The sequence below is a fragment of the Hypanus sabinus genome, chromosome 1 (assembly GCF_030144855.1).
Source record: "Hypanus sabinus isolate sHypSab1 chromosome 1, sHypSab1.hap1, whole genome shotgun sequence".
In the NCBI taxonomy this organism is placed as follows: domain Eukaryota; kingdom Metazoa; phylum Chordata; class Chondrichthyes; order Myliobatiformes; family Dasyatidae; genus Hypanus; species Hypanus sabinus.
In genome coordinates, this window is record NC_082706.1 from 36,829,463 (window position 1) to 36,849,274 (window position 19,812).

Consider the following 19,812-nt stretch of genomic DNA (forward strand, 5'->3'; position numbering starts at 1 on the left):
CCCTCTATACTCCCAAGGTCTTAATCCGAAACACTGACTACCCGTTACCTCCACACAGGTGCTGCCTGATCTGAAGACTTTCACCAGCTGTTCCAGCATCTGCAGTTGCTCGTGACTTGAGTTGTAAATAATATTCTGGTCGTTCTCTTACAGGGCAAAGCAAGCTAAATACCCTGCGAGGAATGACTGTCGTGAATTCAGTCACTTTGTCTACCCACCCGATCAGTCCGCTAATTCCTACTTGCCTATGCGCCATTCCAGGGGAAACAGCGCTGTTCATCAACCAGTGCTAAGTAATGGACAATATGGTGCATCTTCAGACCATACTGGCAGGTGGCAGCAGTCATCCTGGAGGAATCACCAGGCCCATTCTTCATGGCAGCATTACCCGATGGAGTCTCCCTGGGGCAAAGATCAGCCGCTGCATCCCTGGGCTGGTTACCAACAACGTGCTGCAAGGAGAAAGAACTTGATCTCTCAAGGTCAGGTTGGAGTAAACACCCATCTGCGATGGGACGATTGAAATGTGGATGGGAAATATTTTAGTCACTTTGATTAAGAGGAACTGAAACAATGTGCAAGATAAAACTGCAGCTGGGGGACTAGTTCAGTTAACAGCTACTGTCTCAGGGCATCACTGCATTGTCTAGTGTGTTGGTACATAGAACCCATAGGGAAATCTCACACCATGCACCACAGTATTGTGTTCAACTCCCAATCTTTAATTCATTTGCTGACATCACTGTTTCCCCGTCAGCTTTACTTAATTCACAGAACAGCCCCAACAACCTTCTGCAGTTCATATGCTCTCCATCTAACGGGTCTGGAGGACTTGGAATTGATCGGCACTCTGGATATTCGGTCTGAGGGGACAGAATGCAGATTTCGTTCAGCCAGGTGGATGTCAATACACTGCACAGATAATGTGTAACTGTTAAAAGGGTCCTGTTCCATTGAGGACACTTGGTACCTGTAGAGTCATGAAGAACTACAGCACAGAAACGAGGATTTTTTCTACTTGGTCTTGTTTTAAAATTCAACTATTTTGGATAAATCTAAGACTTTTATTGGAACAAATTACTGGAGTACATCTCCCACATAGTCCAGTATTATTTTTATTAGGAGACATTGAAGGGACAATACCGAAACTTAAATTGAATAAGTATCAGAAAAAAATTATTAAAATTGCATTGGCAGTAGCCAAAAAAGTTATCGCAGTTACTTGGAAATATGATTTATATTTAACTATGGATCGTTGGAATAATGAAATACATAGTTGTATTCCACTTGAAAAAAATTACATACAATCTAAGAAATGAATATGATATATTTTTGAAAATTTGGCTCCCATACTTACAAAAGATAGGATTAAGTACATAGGTCCTTTGAAGATAAAATTATAAAGTAATTGGGGAAAGTAAAAATAAATATTTAAATTATTTTGAATTCCATGGAGCATGTGGGGATCCTCTGATATCCAGGCAATCTTTCTGTTTTTTCTTTCTTTAGATAAGGGGAGGGGGGAGGGTCAATATTATTTTTCTCATTTTTTTTATCATCACATTTATTCTTCGTAATTTTCTAAAATTTAATAAATAAATATATTTTTAAAAAAAGGAAACGAGGATTTTGGACCATTTAGCCTATGCTGAACTAGACTCATTTTACATTGAGTTGGGATCAATTTTTAATCTTTCCACAGGCAACAAATGGATACCCAAATTTTAGTCAGTCAGAGTGCATTGGTAAATGTTACATTTGAAACTTGAATGTGATAGGTTTGTGTTTGATAGTCTGACTTTGACTGCTGTGTCACCCAATTCTTCTCCCTATTGTTTTTTCTTGCCTCATTTCCATGGGAATATCAGAAGAATCATCAGGATCATTTCTGGATTAATGTACCTTATCTGGTAATGAGTGTGGTGCCGATTTGAGAGCAGAGGTTAACTCAGTTGCCAATTAAGTTCCACAGGCCCCTAATCAGCATTCTCTTCTTCTCGTGGAGAATGGGCAGGGGTCTCTGGAGGGTGGTTGCGGCTTTTAAACTGAGGACCCTCTGTGTTCTAGGTTGTACATCTTATTGGTTTTTGCAGTGATATCTTGTGCCTCACCTTTCTACCAGATCCTCCTAAAATTCACAGCATCGATGTTTGAGGAAGGCATGAAACAAGAATTTCTGTGCTCATTATTAAATGTAATGCAGAATCAAAATTAATCAATTTTGGCCATTTGTATAATTTTATCTTTCTGCAGTATTCTGAACGGTAGAAATAATTTTGAGGGTTGTGAGTGTGCTAGGTCTAAGTCTTGACCTCCCTTATACAGAGGGCCTGTGCTTCCTATATCTAACAGCGAATGGTGTCAACAATCATTTACTACTTCTGCTGCCACTTGACACAGATCGAATGAAACCAAAGGATTTCCCATAAGTGGTGGGATCGATTAGACAATTTGTTCACTCTTTGCTGTTTGTTTTCACTTTCCTCATGCTTTCATTGAGGAGACTCTGTGCCTTTCCACATGCTTAGAGTCATAGAGAACTACAGCACAGAAACAGGCCCTTCGGGCCATCTAATCCATGCAGAGCTGTTATTCTACCTAGTCCCATCAACTTGCACATGGACCATAGTCCTCCATGACCCCTCCCATCCATATACTTATCCAAACCCATGTTCACCACTTCCACTGGCAGCTCGTTCTGCACTCTTACTTCACTTTGAGTGAAGAAGTTTCACCAATGTTCCCTTCAAACATTTCACCTTTAACCCATGACTTCTAGTGATGCTTGCACCCAGCTTCTGTGGGGTGGTGGCAGGGAGTCTGCTTGCATTTATCCCTGTCTTTTCCCCACATATTTGGGGTTGAGATGGTGAACAGCTTTAAGTTCCTCAGCATAAACATCACTGAAGATCTCACATGGTCTGTACATACTGGCTGTGTGGTGAAAAAGGCACAACAACGCCTCTTTCAAATCAGACAGTTGAAGAAGTTTGGTATGGGCCCCTAAATCCTAAGAACTTTCTAAAGGTGCACTATTGAGAGCATCATGACTAGCTGTATCACTGTCTGGTATGGGACTACCTCCCTCAATCACAGGGCTCTGCAGAGAGTGGTGTGGTGTGGACAGCCCAGTGCACCTGTAGATGTGAACTTCCCACTATTCAGGATATTTACAAAGACAGGTGTGTAAAAAGGACCAGAAAGATTATTGGGGAACCAAGTCACTCCAACCACAAACTGTTCCAGCTGCTATCATCCGGAAAATGGTACCACAGCATAAAAGCCAGGACTAGCAGGCTCCGGGACAGCTTCTTCCACCAGGCCATCAGACTACTTAATTCATGCTGACACAACTGTATTTTTATGAACTGTCTAGGCTATATTATAAATTACTATACATTGCACATTTAGATGGAGATGTAAAGATTTTTACTTCTCATGTATATGAAGGATGTAAGTAATAAAGTAAATTCAATTCAATTCGAATCTTCCTTCATCCTCCTACACTCCAGGGAATAGGTCGTAACCTATTCAACCTTTCCCTATAATTCAGGTCCTCAAGTGCTGGCAACATCCTTATAAACGTTCTCCACAGTCTTTCAATCTTATTGATATCTTTCCTATAGTTAGGTGACCAGATCAGCATACAATACTCCAAATTTGACGTCACCAATATTTTGTACAATTTCAATGTAATATCCCAATTCCTGTACTCAGTACTTTGATTTGCGAAAGCCAATATGCCAAAGATCTCTTTATGGTACACTATCGGCATGACACTGATTTCAATAAATTATGCATCTGTTTTCCCAGATCTGTCTGTACTATTCAGTGTCCTATGTAAACCTACCCTGGTTTGTCCTCCCATAAGTACAACACCTTCTCTGCTGGTTTGCAATCACGAACCACAGATTCCCACCATTTCAAGGAGTTCATAAGAACACAGCTCACTCAACTGTTAGACCCATTCTACAATTCAACAAGATTGTAATTAATCTAACTCCAGTGCTTCCCCCCACACTGGGTAGTTTCTCCTTAATTCAGTACTATATAAGAATATTTTGATGCTAGTTCCTAGAGGATATCATGCCTTCTGAGAATTTGTTTTAGTGAAGACGTCAGTGGTGGTTCAAAACTTTATGAGAAGAGGCCTAACCCATTCAGTATCTCCTTGTATGACAACTCATCATCTCAACAACTAGTTTGGTGAACCTTCACCTCACTTCCTCCAGAAGTACGTCTTTTTATGCAAGTTGTACGCTATAGAATGATCAAGGCCATCTTTGGCCTTTTATTACTATCCTCTTGGATAAAGGTGAACATACCATTTGACTTGATTGTTTGCTACATTTGCATGTTAACAACATGTCTCAGGGCACATAAGTCCTTTTGTATGTTGCCTCCATTCATAAGGCATTGCAGTATCCTTGCTGTTGGATCTGGAGGTGATATTGTCCAGAAAGATCTTCAGAAATCATGAATGAGGTGCAAATCCTGTGGTTACAGCTGGTTTATTAGGTGTGCATAACTGTCACAAAGTTCAATGTAAAATTTATCAGAGTACATGTCACCGCATACAACTGTCACATACAACCAAATGTCATTTAATTATTCTTATTTAAGTTAACTAAGTAAGAAAACAAAGGAATCATGGTCATACTGAAAACCAGCTCAAACCAGACAGATAAGAAAATACCTTGATAAGAACAGCCAATGACAAAGTTTGATTTGTGGCATGGTACAGGTGGGCTGCTACCAAGGAGCTACAGAACCAGCTAAACTACAAATCGTTAAAAATCCATTGAATATTTATTTTTAAAAAGTTGCTGATTATGTAAACATATAATCAAGCATAAGGAAAGTTAAACCACACACAAAAATACAATTTAGACTCTAGTCCAACATTACCAACTTGTGAAAAATTGCTTCTATCTAATTATTTTCTATATGTCACCGGCTGCCTCTGTCCTGGAAATTGTTTGTCTTGATGATGCTCAGGGCTTAGCAGTTCCTCAGGCATTGAGCATATGGACAGTGTGGCCCCACCCATCAAAGCTGGATGAGTGTGATCAGAGCCCAGACGTTGGTGCTGGGTGGGACACTGAATTTGCTTTACCTGCTCTGCCAGTAGATCCGCCTTAACAGGAGGGAACGGATATCCCGGCTGCAAGATTCATGTGTGTGTAACCCCCTGGGTCGCCTCAGGCTCGCTCAGCTCGTTCTCGTCTAGGGGGAGCAGCCTTCGGCCCCGCCAAACTGGGTAATCAGCTGGTGTGGATGCTGTGTGATGTCCCCGCCTCACCCAAAAACAGACAGTACACCATATGCGATTAAATGAGTACAATTTATAAAGGTTACTATAACTAAGTGATTAATAACAATACAGTATATATGAAGGAAAAAACAATAAAGAAAAGGCGCCAAACTTATCAAAGTCCAAACCACTTCGTGCACAACCGTTGGAGCTCAATTACTGAAGTCTTCTGGCCACCATTCGATCCCCTCCGAACTCCTCGACTCGCAGCTCAGGACCACCCGGTGGTCAACCAAGTACATCTATCGTCCTCTCCTCTCCTCAGGGTACCTCCTGGCCTTGGACCCCCCCCCCTTGGGGTCCGTTCCTTGCCCAGCTTACAGCATCGCGTCCTCTCTCTCTCACCCCCTCACGCCGATCTGCCCAAAAGCCCGCCAACAATAGCTTACAGACTCAGAAGAAAGAACAACATTAATCCCAATTGGTTTACAAAGGAATACAATTCTCATTATCAGTAAATTTTAACCCAAACAAGCTTCCAGCACTCTCTCGCAACAAAGAAGCATTCCTACTTTTAACAAAACAAAGAAGCCATTTTGATTACATACACAGTAACAAAGAAAAAGAAGAAATCCCCTTTACATTAGCAAGGCCTTGGATAAGATCCTGAATGGGAGTTTGGCATTCAGGATAAGGTAGTAAATTGGATTGGATATTGGCTTCACAGGAGAGGGTACTAGATGGTTGCAACTGTGACTGGAGGCCCGAGAATAGTGGTGTGCTGCCGGGATCAGTGTTGGATCTATTACTAGTCATCTATATCAATGATCTGAATGATAACGTGGTAAACTGGATCAGCAAATTTGTAGATGACACCAAGGTTAGGGGTGCAGTGGACAAAGAGGAAGTTTACAGCAGGATCTGCACCAGCTGGAAATTAGGCTGAATAATGGCAGATGGAATCTAATACAGATGAGTGAGGTGTTTCACTTTGGGAGGACAGAGCAGGGTAGGACTTGCACGGTGAATGGTAGGGCACTGAGGAGTGTGGTAGAACAGAGGGATTTGGCAATACAGAAATTCTTTGGAAGTGATATCACAGGCAGATAGGGTTGAGAACAGCTTTTGGCACATTGGCCTTCATAAATCAAACTATTGAGGACAGCAGTTGGGATGTTATAGGCTAACGGTGAAGGGTAAACTGTTTAAGCGGAACGTTAGGAGAACTTCGAAGTGGTGAGACCGGAATAAGCTGTCAGCGGAAGTGGATGCAGGTTTGATTTCAACATTTAAGGAAAACTTGAATAGGTACCTGGATGGAGGGCAGAGCTCTTGAGTGTAGGACAATAGGATTAGACAGCATTAATAGTTTGGCACAGACTAGATGGGCTGTCTGGGGCTGTAATATATCTGTGCTGTAATGTTCTATGACTAAGTATGAGCCTTGAGGGGGAGTATTTGGACGTAACAAAGTATGAGAGCATTGGGAAGGAACTAGGGAGTGTGGTGAACTACATGTGCCTGTCTGGACACGCCCTTTGCTGACTGCTCCTGTGGCTCCTCCCACAGGCCCCTGTATAAAGGCGATCAGAGCCTGGGCCCTGCTCTCAGTCTCCAGGATGTAGTATGGTGGTCACTCACTGCTGGTTCCTTCTTCCAGTCAATAAAAGCCGATATCTCGCCTTTACATCTCAAAGTGAGTTATTGATGGTGCATCAGGGAGATTTCATTGGGAGCAGCTGTTCACATCTGACATGCGGAGGGTGTTTAAAAACCACCTGAAAAAAATACAAGACTGGTAAGCTCCAGTAAGATGGATGGCAAGATAAGGGAGCCTTAGCATAAGAAAGGTGATGAATTTAGTCAAAAAGAAAAAGGAAGCATATGTAAGGTTTAGGAAGCTTAAAATAAAATGAAGGTCTTTGGGATTATAAAGAAGCTTGAAAAATACTCAAGAAGAGAATTGGGAGAACTTGGAAGGGCTCATGAAAAGTTCTTAGCAAGTAGGATTAAAGAGAATCACAATGCTTTCTTATAGATGCATCAGGAGGAAGAGAATAACTAGGGAGTATGTCAGACAGTTCAAGGATAGAGGAGGGAATCTTCGGTTGCAGGGAGAAAACGTGAGCATGGTCCTAAAGTCCTTTGTATCAGTGTTTACAAAGAAGAAGGACATGGAGGAGAGCAGTGGAGCACACTTGTAAGCTCAGGCATTTTGAGATGAAGAACTAGTGTTGAGTCTCTTGAAGAATGTTACAGTGGATAAGTCCACAGGCTATTGAGATGGGCAAGAGGTGAGATTGTGGGGGCCTTGACTAGATCTCTATGTCCCATCCGGCCACACACAATGTCCCAAAGGATTCATGGGTAGCAAATAATGTTTAAGAATGGAAATAAGGATACTCCTGGAACCACAGACTGGTGACTCGGGGACCAGTGGTAGAAAAGCAATTGGAGAGGAATCTTTGGGATAGGACTTATGAGCATTTGGAAATCCATGGCCTAATGACGGACAATCAGCAATGGTCTGGTACGGTGCAAGACGCCTTACTCACTTGATTGGGTTTTATGAGGAGGTGATGAAGCCAATTAATTAAGTTGAGTTGATCAGTATCGTTTATCATTAGTGACAGTTGTGAAATTTGTTGCTTTGTGGCAGCAGCAGCAGCAGTCTAAGACATAATCACTATTAGTTACAAAAATAAATGAAATGTGCAAAAGATGAAAAAGGAGGTAGAGTTCATGGGTTTCTGGACCACAAGAAGATCTGATGGCAAAGGGAAAAAAAACCTTCCTAAAGCACTAAGTGTGAGTCTTCAGGCTCCTGTCCCACCTGCCCAGTGGGAATAACCCTGGCTGAGGACAGTCCATCTCCCACCCCCCATCCTCATCACATTCTACGGGGGTTGTATTGAGAGCATCCTGAGCAGCTGCATCACTGCTTGGCTCGGAAATTGCACCATCTCAGATCGCAAGACCCTGCAGCGGTTAGTGGAGGTCAGCTGAGATCATCAGGGTCTCTCTTTCCGCCATTACAGAAATTTACACCACACGCAGCATCCTCAAATCAAACAGCATTATGAAGGACCCCACGCACCCCTCATACAAACTCTTCTCCCTCCTGCCGTCTGGGAAAAGGCACCGAAGAATTCGGGCTCTCATGACCAGACTATATAACATTATCTTCCCCCAAGCTATCAGATTCCTCAATACCCAGAGCCTGGACTGACACCTTACTGCCCTATTGTCATGTTTATTATTTATTGTAATGCCTGCGCTGTTTTGTGCACTTTATGCAGTCCTGAGTAGGTCTATAGTCTAGTGTAATTTTTTTCTGTGTTGTTTTTTACATAGTTCAGTCTAGTTTTTGTACTGTGTCATGTAACACCATGGTCCTGAAAAAACATTGTCTCATTTTTACTATGTACTGTACCAGCAGTTATGGTCAAAACGACAATAAAAAGTGACTTGACTTGACTTGAAATAAGATTGAAAGAGTGCAGAGAAAATTTACAAGGATGTTGCCGGGTCTGGAGGACCCGAGTTATAAGAAAAGATTGAATAGGTTAGGACTTTATTCCTCGGAAAGTAGAAGACTGAGAGAAGATTTGACTGAGGTATACAAAATTATTAGGTATAGATAGGGTAAATATAAGCAGGCTTTTTTCCCCCACAGAGATTGTGTGGGACTGCAACTAGAGGTCATGGGTTAAGGGTAAAAGGTGAAAAGTGTAAGCAGAACATGAGGGGAAACTTCCTCAGTCAGAGGGTCGTGAGTGTGGAACAACGAGCTGCCAGTGCAAGTTGTGCGTGTAAGCTCGATTTCAACGTTTAAGAGAAGTTTGGATGGGTATATGGATGGTAGGGGTGTGGTCCTGGTGCAGGCCTATGTGAGTAGGCAGTTTATTGTCCGGCATGGACTAGAAGGGCCGAATGGCGTGTTTCTGTGCTGTATTTTTCTTTGACTCTAATAACAAATTCGGTACAGGAGCTGGTTGCCCCTCTCTTTGACGCAGCCATCGATTCCATGGCCATTACTCATTGCCACCTCTTACATTGCCTTACAGTTACCGTGTCAGATCATGTTTCAACCAGTCAGGGTTACTTCCAATAGAGATCTGTAGATGTTTGTAAGTCTTTGGTAGCAAGCTGAACCTCCCGAGAAAGCGAAGACGCGCTTGTGCATTGATGTAATAGTATCTGTGCGACAGGTCATCTCGTATGTTAAGGGCCAAGAATTTAAAAGTCAACACAGCCCACCCCTCGGTGTAGATGGGTGTTCGCTCTCCTTCTCGTCACTGAGGTGCTTCAGAAGGCCTCATCGTCGGAACAGTTGTGACCGACCAAGACAGTAACTGCAGAGAACGGACTGAGAGAGGCCGGGCTTGCGGGTGTTGGGCCCTACAGCCGCACTGAGCCGGAGATAAACCCGGGACCGCCGGCACTCTGAGTGGAAGAAGCCGATTGGCTGCCTTTGTCTTGGTGGGAGGATTCCTCGAGGAGTGATTGGTCAACGGCCGATAGCATGCGCTGATTAGTCAGGGATGAGGAAACTGCGGGTTCGGGGTTCTGATTGGGCGTGGAAAGAGCCGGGGAAGGTTGTGATTGGTGGAGAGATGTGGAATTGAGTGGCGGAGGTTGCGGCCTAGTTGGATCCTCATCCCCGCAGTCGGCAGTGAAGCGCCGGGTGGGCGGTAAGTTAGAATAGCCTGGGTGTTTGTCTTCGGGCCTCGGCTGGTGGCGAGCGGCGTGGGCGCATTGATCGGCCTCCCTCAGGGGTGTTGTCCCGGGCACGAGCCCCGCTCTCGGGCCCGCTCACATCACCCGGCGATGGTCGCTAGGCCCCGCTGTCTGCTCCCAGCACGGTCAGGGGACAGAAGAAGGCTGGGCCCGGTGTGTCGGTGCTGGCTCTGTGCCGGAAGGGGGGGGGGCCTTGCTGATCGGTCTGTGCCGTTCATCCACAACCTGTGTCTGCAGGCACTGACCGAATCCTACTTCTCAGCAGTGTTTCCTAGTGTCATTCCTGTTTCTGATCCCCTTTCTCTCATCACACCCTCATCGTATCGTATTTTACAGGATCTTGTAACTCTGCCCCCTGATCCTTGTACCAGTCTCACATCTTTTCTCTACTTTGCCTTGTGCCTTCACAATCTTCCCTCATATTGAGGTGGCCTGAATTGGTTGCATTGCTGCAGCTGGGATTTGGCCATGATTAGTACAGCTTCAGTGTGGCTTCCTTGCTTTTTATAGTGCATTCCTGTGTTGATCACATCTTGTCAATCTAACTCGCCCTTTTTAGTGATTTGTATGCTGGAACTCCAGGTTCCGCTCTCACACCTTTCCAGAGAAGTATCTTGGATCATGTAGCTTCTGCTCATTCTTCTAACCATCCTGCTCATTCTTTACATAGCATAATCTTACCACAAAGTCTATACATTCTCCCAAGCTATTGGTATCCTTTTACAGTCGCATCACTATTCTCTATGAAGTCCATGGCTTTATCCCTTCTGCAAATTTAGAAATTGTGGCTTGTACCCTAAGTCTGGGCTGTTAATATAGATGCTTGCAATAGTGATAGCATTACTATTCAAATAACTTCATTCCAATACAGTTATTGATCATAACTATGGATTGAACATGGAGCAGTATAATGAGGTACTATGTTGTGCCAACCTTTTAACCTACTCCAAAATCAGTATAACCCTTTCCTTCCACAATGCCCTCCATTTTGCTTTCATCTAAGAGTCTCTTAAATCTGCCTAAAGTACCCTGGGAATGCATTCCATGTACCTGCCACTCTTTAAATATCCTACCGGAGACATCCTGCCCTCCCTGACATGCCCCCTAGAATTTCCACCAGTCACCTTGTAGTGCTGTCCTTTCATATTAGTCATTTACATCCGGGGGAGAAAAGATGCTGGCTGGCCACTCTTGTTTGCTTCTTTTTCTTGTACACCTCTGTCAAGGCACCTTCACTGCGAAGAGAAAAGCCCTAGAATTGGACTAACTTTGTACACGTGCGATCAGTAAACCTGTACGCCATTTTAAGTCGGGGTAGGTCCCACTCAAACTCTGAAAACCCTGCGTGGTGGTTGTTCCAGTCGTGGTTATTAAAGGTTTTAAAGTTAGATAGATTCAAAACGCGCGTGTGATTGCATAAAAATGGGTGGCCAGGCAGAAGATGAGACAGAATGTAAAGAAAGACCAAAAAAGAGATGTTAAAAGAATAAGGGTACAAAGATTAGAGGAGATAAAGCTAGCTGCAAATCTAGAAACAAATGGTAAGAGTTTCTATCAATGCTTTTAGGATTAAGAGGTTACTCATTCCAAGTAGTCCAGGCCAGTGGCCAGTAATGGATAGCGGTATTATATGTGGATTCCCAGAGGAAATTTGATGAGGTGCCACATCAAAAGTAAATGTGGAAGATAAAAGCTCGTGGTGTTGGTAGTGAGGTATTGGTGTGGGTGGACAATTGGCTGATGCACAGACAACTGAGTGCTGTCTTTCTCCAGTTTGGAGGATGTAGCCTGATCTTTTCAATTTGCATAAATTATTTGGAGGTCTGGTTATCAATTTAGTTGATGACAAAAATATAGATAAGAAAGCAAGCTGTGGACTAAGCAGTAAAGGCATATGGAAAGGTTAGGTAAGTTGCAAAGATCTGGCAGGTGGAGCGAGGAAAATATGAAATTATTTCATTTTGGCCATAGTATTTTTTTTAAATTGCAAACCTTGAGTTACAGAGTGATTTGGACTAGCAAAAGGCTACATTGAAAAAGGGTGATAAGGAAAGATAACAATGTTATTGTTCAATTTAATATCAGAGAATGTACACAATACACAACCTAAAGTTCAAATACAAATTCAATATGTGTTTAGTTTTGGGGAATAAAATACAACAGTAAGAGAGCTAAGTTTCATTTTTAAGAGCTATTGTCCTTACTAACGAAGAAGAATGTTGATAGACGCAGGTTTATCGGATCTGGAGTGATACTTGTGACATACGTGTTGGATTTGAACTTTCTGATGTGAAGATTCTGAGGGGCCTTGAATGTGGATGCACAGATAGATATTTACAGGAGAATCTGGAATTTTCTCTGGTCTTTTTGTGTCTCCTTCCTGGTTTTTGACCCTTCCACAAAGGGAAACCATATCTATCCATCTACTCTCTCTATCCACCCGGTGATTTCAGATCTCCTTTGGCCCAAGAGTAGTATCTTCAGCCTAACCCTGTAATTTTAGTCCTTCGAACTTTAGAAACGCAGTTCTGTATGCTTTTTGAAGTTCTGACATCTGTCTAACGTGCATTGAGCAGGTCAACAGGTTGTGGCTGAAGAGATCAGAAGCCCTGGTTCCAGATGGTAGGAAGATGCAGAAGATAGGTGACCTACGTCATTTTCTTTTTCTCTCCAGATGAATCCAAGTGCTTCCTTCAAAAGACCAAAAAGATAGAGTTGACTTTTCCAGGTCTTATGTGCTAATTACTTTGTGATTTGATGCTCTTTCTCTCCAGCAGACTGGGTCGCTTGCGATGCCAGAACACTCTGATGTAAGCTTATGTCCTGAGGATCGTGTGCGGGCCCTCACCAAGAAAGGGAGTTTTGTGGATATAAACGATGACGTGCCTTTGCGGAGGTACTTCCGTTCTGGGGTTGAAATGATTCGCATGGCTTCAGTTTACGTGGACGAAGGCAACTTGGAAAGTGCGTTCGTGCTTTACAACAAATACATCACGTAAGTTCAACAATCACTTTGCTGTTCCATTGTTGTGCACGAGTTTTTGGAGATGCCGTCAGAAGTTCATTGAATCAGAATCTAATCTCAGAACAGGTCATGGATTCAAGGTATCTTGTGTTATTAGAAGGACTGATAAAGTCAGAAAGGCATCGCTAAAAGGGCAGCACTGTTTCATTGGGAGAATACCTGGCAAGTGGTGTTAGTGCCCATTTGTTTTGATTATTTTTGGGTGATATCACTGATATCTGAAGCATTAATACCTGAATAGATTCTGTTTGTTACCTAAAACGCTCAAAAACTTCAATAGATGTACTGTGGAGAGCATTCTGACAGGCTGCATCACTGTCTGGTGTTCGGGAGCTGGTGGGGAGGGGGGGCCTACTGCACTGCACCAAAAGAAGCTGCGGGAAGTTGTAAAATTAGTCAGCTCCATCGTGGGCACTAGCGGCTGTAGTATCCAAGTCACCTTCATGAAATAGTGCCTCAGACAGGACCCAGGGTATGTTCTCTTCTCATTCTCATTGTTTCTCAGGTAGGAGGTACAGAAGCCTGAAGGCACACACTCAGTGATTCAGGAACAGCTTCTTCCCCTCTGCCATCTGATTCCTAAATGGACATTGAACTTTTGAACACGACCTCACTTTTTTCTTTTTAATATATATTTCTGTTTTTGAACTATTTTTACTCTGTTCAAAATACATATACTTACTGTAATTAATTTACTTGGTTATTTATTTATTTTCTATCTGTATTATCATGTATTGCACTGAACTGCTGCTAAATTAACAAATTTCACGACACCTGCTGGTGATAATAAACCTGATTCTGATTCTGGAAACATCTCATCTCTGGCTGCCTTCTTGTACATCGTGTCATTGACTAAACTTTAAAAAATATCTTGGTTCCTCTTGACTCTGGGAATTGAATCACTGTCTTGAAGTAAAAACGCCAGGTGGGATTGAAGATGATTTTTAGATCTCTACACAATGCAATATTTGTTGTGGTTCAGACTTTGAAGAATCTGTAAAAGGTGAGTGTTGGGGTTTGGCAGCTGTACACGGGTAGACAGTGAATGTGTGTCTTACGTTTAGAATTACTTATCCTCAGTCCAGATATTTGCTGGTGGCTGCACTGTAATCAGTTAGGTGCATTGGACAGGCTTGGATTATTTTTCTTCAAGCATAGATACTGATCTAACAGAGGTGTATAAGATCTCTTTTTTTCATTTGGAAGGTGGTCAGTATTGCTACAGGAAGTGGTTAAGTTGGGCAGGTACATGGATAGGAAAAGTTTAGAATGATACGGGCCAAATGCTTACAAGTGGGACTAGCTTGATTGGACATATATCCTGCGATGTATACGAATGACGGATGGGAACGTGGATGGGTTGGTTTGTATGTCTGCAGAAGACACTCGACACTCGAGTGGCATTGTGGGTAAATTGGCCTGTTCTTGAAACATGTACAGAGTACATGTAAAACTTGTTTCTGCATGCGATCTGTAGAGATTATTTCATTACAACTGTGCATCGAGATAGTTTGAGGGAAAAGCAACAACAGAAGACAGAGTAAAGTGAGGCAGTTACAGAGAAAGTGCGGAACAGGCAGATGATAAGGGGCAAAGCCTAGGTAGTTTGTGAAGTCAAGCAAAAGTCCATCTTGGTCACCAGTGATCAAAAGGCTCTTCACAACCACAAAAAGAAAACCTTTAGAATGGAGAGACGGGATGGGGGCTGGAATTCAAACATGTGCCGAGGGAGCTAAAGTTGAAGATCAAGGTGGCTAATACAGGAGAGAGCTGGAGAACAAGCTTGGGCAGAGAAGGAAACGGGAGGTGTGGAGAGGCATGAGGAACATCACCTGGCTGTAGAGCCTCGGAATGCAGCTGTAAATGGACTAATGTGTTAAACCAATTCTTCAATAGGTTTGACTACTGCCCTCCTATTCACACCCCCCCCCCCCCCAGCACACCTGTCCAGGTACAGAGGCACCAATGCTCCTTCAGCTCCAATGCCTCCCCTCCTCCCCCTCCAATTCACCACATGGATGAGCAACACACTGTCTGTAGTCCCTCCTCACCCTGCACCTACCATCCACACCTCCATATACCAACTGCTGTTGGCCCGATCTTCACCTCCCCCTGCCCCTACTTTCCACCAACTCCCCAGTCATCATGGACTCATCTTCACTACTGGGCAGGTGAGAAAGACTCTGGGCAAAGCCTTGGGACCGGATGACCAGGGTCCTGAAGGAGTGTGCTGAGCAGCTGTGTGGAGTTCTCCAGAGCATTTTCAATCTGAGTCTCAGCCTGGAAAGGGTCCCGTCTGTGGAAAACATCATGTGTGGTCCCAGTACCCACTGACTGAAAGTCTTGAATGAATACCGTCCCGTGGCCCTGACTTCACACATCACGAAGACCCTAGAGGCTGTTCCTGGATCATCGCCAACCCCTGGTCAGATCAGCCCTCGATCCCCAGCAGTTTGCCTTCCAGGAGCACGATGGAGTTGATGATTCTGTCACCTAACTGCTGCACAGAGCCGACTCCCATTTGGATAAGCGGGACAGCACTGTGAGGATCATGTTCTTTGATTTCTCAAGGCCCTTCAATACCGTACAGTCCTCATTGCTGGGGAGAAGCTCTATTCAATGTTCAGCACTTCTGTTGTATCCTGGATAATGGACTACCTGACTGGCAGACCATACGTTTGTACAGCTTCAGAGCTGTGTGTCAGATATGGCTATAAGCAGCACTGGGGCCCCACGGGGAACTGTATTGGCTCTCTTCCTGTTACCCTGTGTATCTTGGACTTTTGATACAACACCGATTCATGTCATCTACAGAAATTCTCTGATAACTCAGCAATAGTTGGTGTATAAAGGGAGGATGAATACTGGAGGACTTTGTCAAATAGTGCAAGTTGAATCATCTGCAGTTCAACATCGGTAAGACAAAGGAGATGGTGGTGGACTTTAGGAAAACTAAGCCTGGATTGCTCCCAGTTACTATTGATGGTGAGGATGTGGATGTGGTGAGGTCCTACAAGCACCAGGGGTGCACCGGGATCACAGACTCGAGTGGAGCACCAACATAGAGGCTGCGTACAAAAAGGGCCAGAGTCACCTCTACTTCCTGAGGAGACTGAGGTCCTTTGGAATGTGCAGACCTCACCCTCACATGTTCTACCAGTCAGTTGTCACCAGTACAATCTTCTTTGCGTTGGTGTGTTGGGGAAATGACATCAACACAGGTGATGCCAACAGGCTCAATGAAACTGATTAGAAAGGCTGGCTCTATTACAGGAGTCAAACTGGACACGCTGGAGGCTGTGGTAGAACAAAGGGCCCTATGAAAAATCCTGGCAATTCTGGACGATGTCTCTCACCCTGTGCATGCCACCTTGGCTGAACAGAGGAGCATTTTTAGTAATAGATTAAGACAACTGTGCTGCTCCAAAGAGTGCTAAATGATGTCATTCTTACCCTTGGCCATTAGGTTCCATAATAAATCAACCTGTAACCCCTTCTGTTAGATTGTGGTAACAATTTTTATTCTTTCTTCTCTTCTAATATTTGTGCACTTGTAATGCTACTGTGACACTGTAATTTCCTTTAGGATCAATAAATCTCTATCCATTGTGCTAAGGGACCATTCGAGCATCTTATAGCAGTGAGATAGGAGCTGTCCGTGAGCCTGGTGTTGTGCACTTGCAGGTTTTTGAGTCGTAGAGTCATAGAACACTGCAGTGTAAACCGAGGCCCTTCAGCCCATCTAATGCCAGGATCAGGGGTGCTTGGATTGGGTCCATGGCATTCTCAAGGGTGAGAGAGAGCAGTCTGAAGTCCTGGTACATATTAGCACCGATGACATAGGTAGGCAAGGTGAGGAGGTCCTGAAGACAGATTTTAGCAAGCTGAGAAACAGGACCTCCAAGGTAGTAATCTCTGGATTGCTGCCTGTGCCACGTGCCAGTGCGGGTAAGACTAGGATGATTTGGCAGGTGAGTGCTGAGGAACTGGTGCAGGGAGCAGGAGTTCATTAGGATCTCTTTTCCGGAAGATATGACCTGTTTAAGAGGGATGGGTTACACCTGAACCTGAGGGGGTCCAATATCCTTGCAGGCAAGTTGGCTACAGTTGTCTGGGAGGGTTTAAACTAGTTTGGCAGGGGGCGTGGGAACCGGGATTATAGTGCTGAAGATGAGGTAGTTGGTTTACAAACAGAGGCAATGTGTAGTGAGGAGAGGCTGTAAAAAGGGGATAAAATCAAGAAGGGTGATGGGAACAGGACTGAAGGTGTTATATTTGAATGGGTGCAGTATATGGAATAAGGTCAATGAACTTGTATCACAGTTACAGTTTGGCATGTATGATGTAGGCATCACTGAGTCATGGCTGAAAGAAGATTATATCTGGGGGCTTAATGTCCAGGGATACACATCGTATCAAAAGGACAGACAGGAAGGCAGAGGGGGCGGTGTTGCGCTGTTGGTAAAAAATGAAATGAAATCATTAGAAAGAAATGAGTGACATAGGGTCGGAAGGTGTTGAAACTTTATAAAATACTGGTGAAGCCTCACTTGGAGTATTGTGAGCAGGTTAGGGCCCCTTATCGTAGAAAGGATGTGCTGAAATAGAAGGTTAACAGAGATTCACAAAAATGATTCTGGGATTGAATGGCTTGTCATATGAAAAGCATTTGATGGCTCTGGGCCTGTATTCACTAGAATTCAGAAGAATGAGGGGTGATCTCATTGAAACCTATCAAATGATGAAAGACCTTGATAGAGCGGATGTGGAGAGGAGGTTTCCTATGGCAGGAGAGTGTAAGACAGAGGACACAGCTTCAGATTATGGTCCTGTTGTTTTAGAACGGAGATCAGGAATTTCTTTAGCCAGCAAGTGGTGAATCTGTGGAATTCTTTGCCACAGGCAACTGTGAAGGCCAAGTCATTGAGTATATTTAAGGCAGAGGTTGATTGGTCAGGGCAAGAGAGGATATGGAGATTGGGACTGAGGAAAAAAATTGGATCAGCCATGATGAAATGGCGGAGCAGGCTCGATGAGCCTAATGGCCTATTGTGGTGAACTACATATACCTGTCTGGACATGCCCTGACTGCTCCTGTTGCTCCTCTCACAGACCCCTGTATAAAGGCGATGGGAGGCATTGCTCCTTCCTCAGTCTCCAGGATGTTGTGTGGTGGTCGCTTGCTGCTTGTGCTTTCTTCCTGCCAATAAAAGCTTACCTTAACTCACGTCTCTGAGAGTTATTGATGGTGCATCACCTATATCTTATGGTATTATAGCCTGTGCCAAACCGTTAATCTGCCTAGTCCCATCGATCTGCACCCGAAGCGTCACCCTTCATACACCTCGTGTCCATGCACTTACCTAAATTTCTCTTAAGCATTGAAATCTACCCGCATTCACTACTTGCACAGGCAGCATGTTCCATGTACTCGCCATGCTCTGGGTGAAGTAGTTTCCCTTCTTGTTCCCTTTAAACTTTTCACCTTTCACTCTTACCCATGACCTCTAGTTGTAGCCTCACCCAAGCTCAGTGGAGGAAAAAGCCTGTTTGCATTTACCCTATCTAAACCAAATCTCCATGAAATCTCCCCTCAGTCTTCTATGTTTTAGGGAATAAGCTCCTAACCTATCTAACTTTTCCCTATAACTTGCATCCTCAAATCCTGGCAACATCCTTGTAAATTCTCTATGCATTCTTTCAATACTATTTACATCTTTCCTGCAGGTAGGTGACCAAATTGGATATAATACTTCAAATTAGGCCTCATCAACATCTTATACAACTTTAACATCCCATCTTCTGGACTCAATACATTGATTTATGAAGCCCAATGTGCCAAAAGCTTTATTTATAACCCTCTCAGATGGTTGACACCACTTTCAATGAATTATGAATCTGTATTCCCAGATCCCTCTTTTCTGTTGCACACCTCGGTGCCCCACCACTCACCATGTAAGACACACCCTGGTTGGTCCTTAAATTCTGCCTGCCATTTTTCAGCTCATTTTTCCAACTCCTCTAGATCCAGCTGCAAGCTTTGATAGTCTTCCTTACTGTCCACTACACTCCCAATCTTGATGTCTTCTGCAAATTTGCTGATCCAGGTTGCCACGTTATCATCCAGATCGCTGATATAGATGACAGACTGCAAAGCACCCATCACCAATCCGTGCCAATCCACTTTCCCTCATCAATCTTCTGCCAGAATTGGGGGGTGGAGTTGGTGAAGAGAGAATGTTGGGGTGGGTCGGGCCTTTGATTATGTTGACCCCAGCTTTACTGGTCTGTTTTTGCCCCATGTAGGAAGGTACATGTAAAACTAGGTTTTACATGAGATCCATAGAGATTATTTCATTACAACTGTGTGTTGAGCTAATGCAATGGGAAAGCAATGACAGAAGACAGAATAAAGTGATACAGTTACAGAGAATGTGCAGAACAGGCAGACAATAAGTTGCAAGGCCGTCGCAGGGTATCTTGTCAGGTCAAGCAAGAGGTCATCTTATTGTAGTGAGGGACCATTCAATCGTCATATGATTAGGATGGAAGCTGTCCTTGAGTCTGATAGTGTGTGCTTTCAGGCTTTTGAATCTTCTACCAGACTGGTTGGGAGGGGAAGAGAATGGTGGGTATGCCTTACTGTCACAATGGGAAGTGTAGGCAGAGCCCATGGATGGGAGGTTAGTATCCGTGATATGCTGAGATGTCTCCATGGCTTTTTGATCTTGGGCAGAGCAGTTACCGTACCAAACATTGATGAACTGAGATAGGATGCTTTCTATGATGCATT

At 43.8% G+C, this 19,812-nt stretch overlaps 2 protein-coding genes and 1 long non-coding RNA gene across 6 annotated transcripts in view; 2 read left to right on the plus strand and 1 right to left on the minus strand.

The window, feature by feature from the left end:
• The window catches only part of LOC132392977 (RNA/RNP complex-1-interacting phosphatase-like), a 32,355-nt gene extending 28,558 nt beyond the window's left edge, over positions 1–3,797 (plus strand). Inside the window, exon 9 of the mRNA XM_059967624.1 lies at positions 154–3,797. Coding sequence (XP_059823607.1) covers positions 154–523 — 370 coding nt within the window. The 3' untranslated portion in view covers positions 524–3,797. The remainder of the gene's footprint in view (positions 1–153) is intronic.
• Positions 3,798–5,325: 1,528 nt separating this feature from the next.
• LOC132392998 (uncharacterized) lies at positions 5,326–9,688 on the minus strand. 2 transcript variants are annotated; one of them, XR_009511711.1, is made up of 2 exons: positions 9,326–9,688; positions 5,326–7,032 (listed from the first exon to the last, which is right to left on the minus strand). It is a non-coding gene; the product is annotated as an uncharacterized LOC132392998 (long non-coding RNA). The 2 variants fall into 2 exon arrangements; XR_009511709.1 differs by having other exon boundaries at positions 9,310–9,688.
• A 119-nt stretch (positions 9,689–9,807) lies between these two features.
• The window catches only part of LOC132392983 (STAM-binding protein-like), a 52,541-nt gene continuing 42,536 nt past the window's right edge, over positions 9,808–19,812 (plus strand). For 2 of the 3 annotated variants that reach the window (XR_009511705.1, XM_059967637.1), the window contains exons 1-2: positions 9,808–9,948; positions 12,772–12,989. Coding sequence is in view for 2 of the 3 variants with exons in the window: in XM_059967637.1 (XP_059823620.1) it covers positions 12,787–12,989 (203 nt within the window). In the remaining variant the exon portion in view is untranslated. Of the gene's footprint in view, positions 9,949–12,768; positions 12,990–19,812 lie in introns of all 3 variants that reach the window. The other variant, XM_059967647.1, reaches the window with a different exon arrangement.